Raw genomic sequence first — 13,574 nt, 5'->3', positions numbered from 1 at the left:
AATTTAAAGGATAAATATAAAGCACTTAGCAGAGTACCATATACCTGGGAAGCATTAAATATACATTAGAAATGATTACTATAGATATTTGTAAAGATATTTTAGAATATTTAAGAATTATAATTTACTTCTTTTGACATATTTCTCCAAATGGATGCATAATTTTAATACATGGACTTTATGCTAAATAATCTATCACACAGGTTTTATTTATCGCTTTTAAAGAGATAACAATATTATTTATTGGCCAGTAATTAACCATTATTTTCTGGAAGTAAATTATAAGGCACATAAAAGTGATAAAGCAATCACAACCACAGTGATAATAGCAATAACATTGAAATAATATTAATAACAATAATTTCCATGTATTTGCAGTCTATGGGTCCTCACAAAAGCCCTTTTAAATAGGTAAAAGAGATATCAGTGTCCTGTTACTGTTCTGTCATGCATGTTTTGCTTAATAGAAGATGATAAATTTGAAGATTTGAGAATAAAAATAAAATCATATGGCATAATAATGTGGTAGAACCCCAATGAGAATTGCTACCCAGTTTCTGTGACTCTTCATAACTATTACGTTGTATTATTCTGAAATCCTCCCCCTTGCAGTATAGAATATAAAAACACTATATCCATATTAGTCAGAAAGGAGCTTTAAATTTTGACAATGTGTGATAAAATTTTGAGATATCTCTCCCTGTATATCTCCATTCTGCCAACTGCATTATTCCATTAATTTCTTTAAAATAATTTTTCAGTGTTCAGAATATGCTATTCCACATATAACTCATTATTTTATGAAAATATATAGCTGAAAGATACCTTCCTGATGGTTTATAATTCAAATAATTTTCACAATACTGAACAAAGACCTTTTATCTGCTAGACACTGTGTGAGGCACTATGGAGACACGGGCGAAAAAGAGAGAGGTGATTCCTACTCTCACAGACTTTACAGATAGCAGCATTTGGAAAAAGACATTGATAATAGGCAGATTAAGTCAAAATGTAGTAAGGGCCGTGACAGAAGAATTACACAGAACTATGAGGATACACCAGAGAAACACATACTTTTTGCATGCAGAGGCAGGGATCTTCTAAAATTGTGTATGGTATCATGGATAAAATGCTCCAGTCACAAGAAAGAATATTGGTAAAGGTCAACATGCTCAAAGAATTTGCAGAAGTTTAATGTGGCTTGAGCATAGAGCAAAAAACGTCCAGAAATGAGAACTAAGCCGCTTACTAACATGTGTGGTCTTGCACCTAGCAATATCATCTACCTAGCAATGATATTCCATGGAAAGATTTTATACCTGGGAATTAAAGAACGAATTTTCAGTTTGTAAATATCACTGTGGCCATGGCGAGAGGGTAGGTTTGTGAAGGGGGAGACCATGGTAGGAGGAAGAACAGTTTAGAAACCCTTACATCAATCCTGGAAAGATATGGCAACTTGAATGTTTGTAGTGGCAGTGGAGAGGGAGAAAAGTGAATGGATTTGATAAATATTTAGGCAGCAACAGGGACAGGAATTGGTGGGCTTAAAGTAGACTGTGAGAGAGAAGACATTGCCAATGACGGCACTCAGGTTTCCAGATTTGGCACCTGGATGGACCATAGGTACAAACACAGAGATGGCACATATAGAGAAAAAAAATTTCAGAGAGAGGACTTCGGTTTGGAATACGTTGTTTTGGGGGTGCCTATGGAAATACAATGAATGGTATACAGAAGGCCTTTGAATTCTGAATTGCTGAATCTCTGAGAGGAAACTAGGCTAGAGAGACAGCCCATGGATTATAGCTGAAGTCATGGAAGGAAGAAGAGAGGAGTCAGAATTCCTATTGATACAAATAATTTAAAAGTACAGATAGAGGAAGAGGAATCTATGAAAGATGTTCAGATGGAATAGTCAGAGAGGTTAAAGGAGACCAAAAGATGTATGGTATGTGGAAACCCAGAGAAAGTTTGAAGATGGAGAAAGAATAGTCAATAGTCTTAGCTGCACTCAGTAGTTTAATAATGGCAGCATAATGGATAAATTTGTCTTCCTCATCCCTGAAATTTTTCCTGTTAAAGGCAGCTGAAGTATTTTAGTTGCGTAATTTCCTCTGCTACTTTTCTCCCTCTCCTTGGAAGTTGAGTGATTTATCTTACGTTAGATTTGGAAAGAATTAATAAGGGATGCATGGCCTGAAGCTACCCTTTTTGCTCTTTGGGAATGAGCCTGCTGGGCACTGAGAAGATATAGTCTCCTTTCTCCTCTTTGCTGTCTTCCTAGAAGCTTACTCAAAGCAGCTAGGAGGGAGACAGAAATGAAGATAAGCAAGGTTACTCGATTCAGAAAGGTACTTGAGTAAAGGGATTCAGATAAAGGAATGGCTTAAGGCAAGAGACAGTACTGGCCCCCAGATTTGTGACCAAAAAAATGAGTCACAATACATGCCTGTGACTTGCTTGTCACAATCCAGTTCCAACCCATGAGGGTATTTGGAAGTTCAGAGTGGTACTGCTTAATGGCCTCTATTTCTTATGAAGAATAAAAAAAAAAAAGAATCTTCTCCTAAGATTGAGGTAGAATAAAACTAAACATGTTTTATGAGAGTTGTAAATATTTGAAGAAACAAGTGAAGAATATGAGAGAACTGGTTAAAACCAAACAAACAAAAAAGACGTCTAATTCAGCACTGAAAATTAAGACCTTGACAATCTACACAGATGGGATTTGCTGTTCTTGTTGTTACCGGCTCTCCCACCTTTCTCGAATGTACTTCCCTGTATCTTGCCTTTCCTATTTCTCCCTACTCACTAGATTGTTTAGTATTCTTAGCTTCTCTCACAATTTCCCCTGCAGCAATTCCAGGCTGGTCTACTGACCGTATTGTGTCCCACTCTAATTCATCATACATCCTAAGAATTGTTTTCTTTCTAATCACTAATACTCAAAAAATGACAGATGGTTCCCACTACTATGGAACAAAGGGCTTATCATTATGGCCCTGTACCTACATTTCCTGCCTTACATCTCCTGTCACACACACGTTTTTGTTATATTGTCTTCTGTTCAAATCATCCCGTTCAAACTAGACCGTCAATTTTTGAATTTAAGAGACATATATATTCTACTCTCAATGACAAGTACAGCTCCTACCAATGGCAGCTGTTTAATAAACAACTGATAATTTTAAATTCACTTTATTTCTAGATGTTGGCCAATAATCTATACAGTGAGAGTCAAAGATAAATAAGTCACATGTAGCTTACCATTCTTTAAAATAATGTTTTGCTTATCCAGATGAATTGCCATATATGGGTAAGTAGTAAGAATGCAGTTTTCTGCGGTTGCAGCTACTGGGAGTGAAAACCTGAAAGTGAAAACATTGCATTTCAATACAATAAAAGTTTCAGATGCAGTAAATGGAATGAATTTAAGTATCCCAGATGCTTTTAATGATGAAGACATGATTTATTCACTTTTTCGTCCTACTTTGTTTTTGTTAACCAGCTATTCAATATTAATAATTTTTAAAATTTTTACTTTTAAAGATTCTAACATATATAAATGTCACTGTCAAGTATGCTATAGAACACAGCTTGTAACTGTGCAGGTACAAATACACAGATTTGGGAAAGCTTAGAGTTGAAGGTGTCTCAGAGCTAATTTACTCATGTTCTTCTATGGAGTCCCTGACAAATGGTATTGTAGCCTTGGATGACACTATTAGGGAGATACTACCAGATGACACTCACAACACAGAAACAGCCCATTTTCTATCTGGAGAGCTGTAACTTCAGAAGTTCTGTTCCAGTGCAAAGCAGAACAAAACCTACAATCTGAACCCCATTGCAATTCTTCAAATATTTAAATACAGTCATTATTTTTTCTCTAAGGTTTCTCTTCAGATTGCAGAAATTTAGAACATTCAAAAAAGATTCTTTCTACTGCAAGGTCTCCACATCTCTTACATATCAATCTCATTTATTTAGATGACCTTTTGTTTTGTGTTTATCCTTCTTTAAATGTGTCTGAGGACTGAAAGCAATACTGCAAAACTTATTCAATGAGTACAGAGTACTATTACCTTCTATAATCTGCATACTCTATTTTACAAAGGTATTGTGAAATTGTCTTCTTATGTTTATCAGTCACAAAACACTCTTAAACTATATTGGGGCTGCCTATCTTATATGACAATTCTATTCTTGTGGAACTGATTTTTTAAATAAAAGGGCTATATTTTATATCTATATCACTGTAATACTGCCTTATTAATTTCAGATTTGCATTATGTTATACCAAGAAAATATCACTATTGAATCAGCCATCTATCATCTACTACTACTTTATGTTCACTAGCTGAGGTAAAATGCCAAAACCCCACGTTTTAATGCAAGTAACTGGAAGTAAATAAAGAATAGAATGAAACTAAAAAAATGTTCGTAGCTGAAATATAATGTTATCAAGTACATAAATGGTAAACATGTGTTACATGCAATTGAATGATTTCTACCACAGTTCTGCATAAAATATTTTTCAGTAATGAATGCACTACATTTCTCTCTTTATAAATTGATCCGTATAAAAATTATATGTAAAATACACACTCAACATCATCTTGATTAACAAACACTAATCTTATCTTTCTGTTCCATAGATCCTAAGCACAGGTATCAGATGGTCTTATTCAGGACTACATTTCATATCTATATGTAATTTTTACCATATGATACCATTCTTAAATTTAAATTTCCTTAATGGCATAAATCAGTACTTCTACAAATTGTACACTTGTGCTAAACATAGTGATAAATCAAAATTTCAATAGCTGATCAACTATATTTAATCAACAATTTTTAGATTAAATGACACAGTTTACACAGAGGCACCATCATCGCTACCATCATAGAATAAGAAATATTATTTTTTGTTTTAACTAGGACTATAGAAGGAAAAAAAGACCACTGTAGTAAATTCTATGGATGCTCTGTTCTTAATACCAGTATCGCCTGGGTGGACCCTGTGGCAAGCCCATAGCCAACACCTGTGGTTGTGGAAGTTTCAAATCTCAGCTCTATCAACCCAATCCTAACAAAAATTGGGATGTCATTTCAGTTCTGAAGAAACCTAAGGGATTACATTGCTGTTGAGATTTTGATTTAAATTTAAGTGTCACATTTATTTGGAGTGATCAATTCCCTGTTCTACTTCTCATACCCCCTTATTTGTTTTTTGGAGGAGAACATTTCCTTAATAATGCACAGACCCATGAGTCTTCATCTAAAAGTGAGCTTCCAGACAAAGTTACCTAAGGCAACTATCAAATGAACAAACAAAAGAAACACTAGCACTTGAAATATTTCTACAATGGTGAAGAATGAAGGAAAATAATATTGAAGATAAATTTTCTTTCAAGAATTAAGTGGAAATAAATATAATAATGTTTGTTTGTTTCTCTTACAAATCTACTTTGCTGAAGACAACATTTTATTTCAGATGTTCCTTATGGTAAAAAATAGCCAACATACACAAAACTGATTTGACCACATTCTTTTCATACAGGATAAAATACAGAAATTATACAAGTACTATGGCATGGGAATATGGATACTTCACTCTTTGACATTAGTATTAAATATATTAAAACAGAAAAAGGGACATACAGTTGGTAGTACCAATACTCTACATTTTAATAAAATATTTCTGGGGAAATAGAGCAATCTGTGTTACTTAATCAGGAAACAACGGTAACACTTATAATTCCGTATGCCAATGCATATAGACAGAAATGGTTACTGACAGAGGAATTATTCTAAAAAAGACTCAGTATTACAGTAACGGTGAGATGAAAAGTCCCTTTGACATCATGAGTTTCAATTCCATTGTAAGATTTAAATAACTATCTTCAGGCATGTGTGATTTAGAATAGTTCTACTGGGTAAAAAACAGAATGAATATTCCTGGTAATAAGAGGGTTGAAGATATGATGTGAATATTAATTAAAGTGATGTAAATGGGCTTGTACTATCTGTGGCCATGTTTCCCATTATTAGTGATACCGTGTTTGGTCATTTGGTTTCAATTGCGTCCACCAGATGTCTTCATTTCTATTTATTGCGGCATTAGAAATGTAATCTACATACCATAAAATTCATCTTTTAAAGATGTACAATTCAATATTTTTTAAAAACATAATCAGAGAGTTGTGCAACCATCGCCACTATCTAGAAAATTTAGAAAATCTTCGTCGTCCTTAAATGAAACTGTTGGAAACAGATGCTCAGTGCCACAAAGAAAAATCAGCACTGAGACAAAGGATCTTTCAGCAACACAATTTTTACTTCCTGTACTGCAGGAAGGGTACTCTCACTAGCCAAACTGTCATGACAGCACAACAAACAAAGAAAAGCAGAAACATTTATTCCTTACCCATTTGGGGTCATCCTTACTGCTGTATCTCTTCTCCGTTGACTGGAGTCAGAACTCACAATATAAACTAAAACCCTGTTGGCTAACAACTTAAAACTTTTCTAAACAGGTAAAAGAAATGGAGAGCTGGGACATGCCTGTGAGCATGCCCAGCACAGATATCTTGGTTAAAGTACAAGGATATAGAATGTACCACGTGCCTGTAAGCATGGCATGTCTAACAGCTACATAGGATAGGGCTTAACAGTTATAAGCACACTTACGATTTATTCTTTAACAAGAAAGGAAACTTTAAAGAGGAACTTTTTTACTTCTCACAAACCCTCTACCCCTTAACAGTCACTCTCTATTTGCAACTCCACCCCACTGCCAGCCCCTGAAGGCAACTAATCCTATCGATTTTCCTATGCCGGAAATTTCTCTTTTGGAAATTAATAAGTACTCTGCAGATGAAATGTGGAGACCATGTGTATATCACTTTCCTCACAAATCTTTCATATTTTAATATTGAATGGTATGATATCCACATATAATTCATTAAATAAGGTGTGAAAAGTCTCACAATTCATCTCTCTGGCCATTAGCTGGTGAATAATTAATACTCTAATCACACATCACTAATTCTTTCCACATCATTAGTGAGGCTGAGAGATTTTATGCTTGTCTGACCAATTTTTAGGAATAAAACTTTGAAGCTTCATGTTAAATTTTTGTGATAACTAGCCTTGTATTTATAATATTCTAGTGCTTTCCACTAGCACACAAAATACGGTGATGGCATGTCAAACATATGTCAACATCATGAAAAATATTATGATTCTATATTTATCATCTTTACTAAAGTTCTGCTCTCATCTGTACTATTTCAAGGCAAATCTCACATTCCAAAAGCAATCTTATTGAGCATGATTTTAATTCACAGAGAAATGGGCAGAGAAAGAAAGCCTCCAGGTTTACAGAAACGTATCTCTAGGCTTACTATGGTTATCTAACTAAACTTTTTTTCTGCAATGCAGCTAGAAAAAAAAATTATATGTTGGTAACACTGGCAGCGGTTATGAAGGGTTAAAAGAAGAGGTTAATGCTAACGTTGCTTTTGATTAATGAACCACATTTCTGTATATAGGTTTGAATAAAGTGAGCAACAGGTGAAGGAGAGGAAAAGATGCTGGGTTGGTGTTTTGAACATGCTTTTCGTTGTGAAACCAACAACCAACCCATCACCATAAAAAATAGGTGCTTACAGAATTCATATAGCATTTAGGTAAACACTTAAAATCAATGGAATATATTCAGATGACAATATTTCTGTTGGAAATTCATTACACAAAACAAACTTCCTTGAGCAACCTTTCTGTTGTGGTTTATTTACACCTATTCACAATTTTTCTCAATGTCAATAACTGTTAGCAAAATATTTCATATGTAACTTTACTCACATGCACAAAAATTCATTGATATGTGTCTTAAATATCTAATGATTGCTATGGCTATTACTTCATGTCAGTTAAGTCAATTGATGGGATAAAGGAATTTTAATTCTGGTACTCTTATATATATTTATAACACGCATGGAACTCATTAAGTATGAGTAGAGTTCATTCATTATGTTGCCAGACACAAGAATCTCTTGATCACAAGTGAGGACAACATATGCCATGTGAATCAGTAATAGAGTTACAAAGTGTATTAGCTCATTCTCGTAGTGCTATAAAGAACTACCTGAGGCTGGGTAATTTATAAAGAAAAAAGGTTTCACAGACTCACAGTTCTGCAGGCTATACAAGAAGCATGCTGCAGAGGCCTCAGGAAACTTACAGTTATTGCAGAAAGTGAAGGGGAAGCAGGCACATCTTACATGGCCAGAGAAGGAGGAAGAGAGAGCAGTGGGAGATGCCGCACACTTTTAAACAACCAGATCTTGTGAGAACTCACTATCACGAGAACAGCAAGGGGGAAATCCACCCCCTTGATCCGATTACCTCCCATAAGGCCTCTCCTCCAATATTGGGGGTTACAATTCCACATGAGATTTGGGCAGAGACACAAATCCAAACCATATCACAAAGTCTGCATGGGCATCCACCTTCTAGGAGTTCTGTGAAGAACAGCAACCAGGCAGGTGCTCACAACCAGTAAGGGAGAGAAAGAGGACAAGATATTGGAATTTCCCTCAAAATGAAAAATCTGTAAGCAAGGCAGAGGTTCTCTAGCCAACTTCACAGATTCCAAAGAGGATGGGGATAGAGAAAAGAAAAAGAAAAAGAAGATTATTAGAAAAACTACAACTACAGTTAACTCTTTCATTCGGCTGCTGGTGTTAAAAGTACTATAATTTTAATTATCTGGGAAGATGTGGTAAATATTACCTTGACAGTTTCTCAGCTCATGCATTTCTATGTACATTTTAAACTCCACCATTTTGCTACAAGTAAATAATGAATAACTTCTAGTTATGAACATCATGTTTATAGTTTATTATGATACACCAGTATTGTATTTTTATTAAATATAAAAGAAACATTCTACCGTGTAATAGAGATTATGATTTGTCTGAACAGATTAACCATGAAAATATGCTCTTTGTAGGATTAAGATGGCATTACAAATAGCTTTTCACAGAGTTAGGTCAAAGAATACAGAGGAGATGATTATATCAGAATACAGAGTGATCTCATGTGAATACTACCCCCTTCCTCACTGCTTATTCTATCTACACACACAACACTAAGTAAGGTGGACTAGTGTATGCTATTTTGTGTAACTCAGCCCCCTAAATCATGACAAATAAGGTTTTCAGGCAATATTACAATACTGACTTCATTTATGAACAAGTAGATGGATACTGAAATCCTCTTGAGATTTCACATTGCCTGCCTTTCATTGCCATGATGCTAAAACTTGAGATGGATAATTGCAAATAATTTGCACTGAGAGTAGAGTCTCCAAAAGATTAATATATCCTTTCTAATTCTTCTTAATACATAAGGGAAGCTTAAAGTACCTCAAAAGTTGCCTATAACTACCTGGTAATATCCCTCAGAGGTACCTGACTCACATTATTTGCTTATTTTAAGTCTTAATTTAAATTTATAAACATATCTACATATTTTAAATATCCAATGTTGAATATTCCAAAAAGGCACATAAATAGCAGGTATTAATTTACACTACAGTTCCTAGTGTGGCATAGGCAACTTGAGTGAATTAATGCTCAAACTGATTTGATCTGGATCTGATTTACTCTCTGCTAGTCTCCTTTATGTGATGCAGTTTCCTATTCATTCAAAAACAGGAAGGTTTCTGAAAGAGGCATGCTAAATACACATTTTAAAGTACTAGGGACTGACCCAAAGATGCCAAGCACACTCTACACAAATGCCAAATTATGCACTGAGCAGAACAATACTTAGAATTACCTTCATTATTTCTCAACACTTTTTAATTGTATTGAATGTTTTCTAAAAATAGTATAATTTCCATTTAAGTGATTGTCAGCGAGAGTCAGTATAATAAGCTTTATTATGCAGCAAAAGTATTTATAAACATGTAATAGGGTTGATAAAATGCTATTAAATAGAAGAAAAGAGCTAATATAATTAACAGCTCTATATTCCGAATTTTAAACATCAGATCTGCCTATTTAAAAATATATTTCTCATCAGAAAAATGTTAAGTACATTTACAACAAAGTCTAGGAGTTTCAGCTCTAAAGTCTGAATGTAATGATTAATTTGTAAGAATTAAAATTTTTATTATTTAAAAAACTTACAAATTAATTTATCTTTATGTGCTAAATTCTTATTGTACCTGTTTTAAAGGCAGAGGACACATATAATCTAGTTCCTTAAATATGGCGACTTGCAAAATTAAGCAAGAACATGGTTTGTTATTTTTAAGGAAAGGTCAAACATTATACTACACTATATCTCATCCATGATTAGGAAAATATTTTTTTATTGGTTTTGAGTGGACAACTAAATCAGGTACTTTCCAGGAATTTGTGTGTCAATAAATTCATAGAGCAGATACTTCAGTGTCAGCTTTGCTGTTAATGATACTGTATTAGTCCATTTTCATGCTGTATGAAAAAATACCCAAGATGGGTAATTTATAAAGAAAAAAGGTTTAATGGACTCACAGTTCCACATGACTGGGGAGGCTTGATAATCATAGTGGAAGGCAAAGGAGAAGCAAAACATGTCTCACATGGTGGCAGGCAAGAGAAGTGTATGCAGGAGAACTACCCTTTATAAAATCATCAGATCTTGTGAGACTTATTCACTATCATGAGAACAGTAAGGAAAAAAACACCCCCATGATTCAATTACCTCCAACTGGGTCCCTCCCACGATTATGGGAGCTACAATTTAAGATGAGATTTGGGTGGGGCACAGCCAAACCACATCATTCCACCCATAGCCCTTCCCAAATCTCATGTCCTCATATTTTAAAACCAATTTTGCCTTCCCAACAGTCCCTCAAAGTCTTAATTCATTTCAACATTAAATCAAAATTCCACAGTCCAAAGTCTCATCAGAGACAAGGCAAGTCCCTTCCACCTCTTAGCTTGTAAATCAGAAACAAGTTAATTACTTCCTATATACAACGGGGGACAGGTATTGAGTAAATACAGCCATTCCAAATGGGAGAAATCAGCCCAAAGAAAAGGTCTGCAGTCCTCATGCAAGTCCAAAATCCAGCAGGACAGACAAATCTTAAAGCTCCAAAATGATCTCCTTTGACTCCATGTCTCATATCCAGGTCGCACTGATGCAAGAAGTAAGTTCCCATGGTCTTGGGCAGCTTCACCCCTGTGGCATTGCAGGGTACAGTCCCTCTTCTGGCTGCTTTCATGGGCTGGCATTGAGGGTCTGCAACTTTTCCAGGTGCATAGTGCAAGCTGTCAGTGGATCTGGGGTCTAGAGGACAGTGGACCTCTTCTCAGAGCTCTCCTAGGCAGTGACCTGGTGGAGACTCTGTGTGGGGGCTCTGATCCCTCAATTTCCTTCCATACTACCCTAGCAGAGGTTCTCCATAAGAGCTCCACCCCTGTGGCAAACTCCTGCCTGGACATCCAGATGATTCCATACATTCTCTGAAATCTAGGGGTAGGTTCTGAAACCTCAACTCTTGACTTCTGTGTACCTGTAGGCTCAACACCAAGTGGAAGCTGCCAAGGCTTTGGACTTCCACCCTCTGCAGCCATGGCCTGAGCTACACCTTGACTCCTTTTAGCCACAGCTGGAGCAGCTGGGACACCGGGCACCATGTCCCTAAGCGGTACACAGCAGGGGGTCCCTGTTCCTGGCTCAGGAAACCATTTTTCCCTCCTAAGCCTCCAGACCTGTGACGGGAGGGGCTGCCATGAAGATATCTGACATGCCCTGGAGACATTTGCCCTATTGTCTTGGTGGTCAGCATTTGGCTCCTTGTTACTTATGCAAATTTCGGCTGCTGGCTTAAATTTCTCCCAAGAAAATGGGTTTTTCTTTTCTACTGTATTGTCATGCTGTAAATTTTTCAAACTTGTATTCTCTGCTTCCTCTTCAACACTTTACCACTTAGAACTTTCTTCTGCCAGATACCCTAAATCCTCTCTCTCAAGTTTAAAGTTTCACAGATCTCTAGGGCAGGTGCAATAAAACCTACCACACTAACATCCATCAAGGATTTGCCCCCTTTCTCTCCCTAAATCTTGGGCAGAGTACACAAATGGTTTCCCTACAATAAATATAAGCTAATAGATTAACAATAATAAGTGAGTACAATTTATTTCATAAAAATTCTGAAGTGAAAGGGAAGCTCTCGAGGAATTCTTTTATAGAATACCTCATTTATCTCAATGAGATCAGAAATGGGATGCCCAAAGAAAGGAAGGCAAGGACAGCATTGGAGAGTAGAGAATAAGAGGAGCTGATCACATTCACTACTATGGGAAAACCAGATAAGGAGTTAACCAGTCACCAGTAAAAGGATTTGGCAGTATTAAGCCTCTAGGGAATGCTTATGGCCTTAATTCCTTGTTTATCTGGGTGTACAGAAAAGTATTTTGTTGCTCGTCTACGATTTGCAGTCTCTAAATTAGTTCCAATAGCTCTAATTTATCCCAAATCTGCTGACTGAAATGGAATTTTGTGAAATATGTAAGAAAATCTTTAGAAAAATGGTGAGGAACTCCAGATAAGAACAACACTCAGGACTGAAAGGAAATGCTTAATAAAAAGAAAAGAAAACTATCATATGAATCATCCTACTCCCTCTAGAGAATGTGTTCAAGTCTTATTATCCCGTTTGCCAACCAGGCTTCAACACATTAGCACTGTGAAGTATGTTCATGGCCCTCTTAAAGGCAAATTATACCCCTATTTTCAGAAGCCACTTAGCTCCCATAATATTTAGTGAAACTATTTATTTCCTTACTCTGTTAATGTGGTGTGAGACTGCAATAGCTTTAAGACATTCATGGATAAGATATTAATGATTTTTTCTGATGAGTTGAAAACTACACACCACATAGTGCTTCAGGAAAGGTATGAATTTGCTGAATGGAGAGAAATAGAATTCAAATTTTATGAAGAAGTTCAGTAACATACAAAAAGACAGAATGCCTCCCATGACAGACATGGAATTCAGTGCTTGAAAGTAGCCTCAAGCAATGTCACTGAATTTTTTTCACTGTGTCCTGGATACAGCTACACTTTGCCTTTAATGTGACATTCTTTTACTATCTGTTCCTCTCTCTTCTAATTGCAAACATATGAATCAGTCCTTTGACTACAAATATACAAATGGCACCTCTAAATGTTAAGAAAGAGCACATAGAGAACATACACTGACACTAATTTTACTTTTCATTGTAAGCCTTTTAAACAAACTTTATAGCTCTACACGTCAACCTCTTGCCATTTAGTCAGTCAAGTTATTTCAGGATATGATGTAAAAATGGTATTTCTCGTCCTACAAGACAAGATATCCAGAAACATCATTTCACCAAGGTATATTTGAAATCTACTGACATCATTAAAGCAACATGTAACAAAGCCATATTGTAGGGAAATCATTATGCTGATGTTTATCACTTTCAGTTGATACTTAGCATTTCCTTCGGGTTACTTCCTGTCCAATTGCTTAGTAATCA

At 35.7% G+C, this 13,574-nt stretch overlaps 1 protein-coding gene across 1 annotated transcript in view; it reads right to left on the bottom strand.

Moving 5' to 3' along the window:
- The window catches only part of CFAP47 (cilia and flagella associated protein 47), a 440,981-nt gene that overhangs the window by 301,437 nt on the left and 125,970 nt on the right, over positions 1 to 13,574 (bottom strand). The window contains exon 27 of the mRNA XM_003924170.4: positions 3,271 to 3,371. Coding sequence (XP_003924219.4) covers positions 3,271 to 3,371 — 101 coding nt within the window. The remainder of the gene's footprint in view (positions 1 to 3,270; positions 3,372 to 13,574) is intronic.

The sequence above is a fragment of the Saimiri boliviensis genome, chromosome X (genome assembly GCF_048565385.1).
Source record: "Saimiri boliviensis isolate mSaiBol1 chromosome X, mSaiBol1.pri, whole genome shotgun sequence".
Taxonomy (NCBI): Eukaryota; Metazoa; Chordata; class Mammalia; order Primates; family Cebidae; genus Saimiri; species Saimiri boliviensis.
The sequence above is the reverse complement of the archived record's forward strand: the minus strand, read 5'-3'. Positions and strand labels throughout refer to the sequence as shown.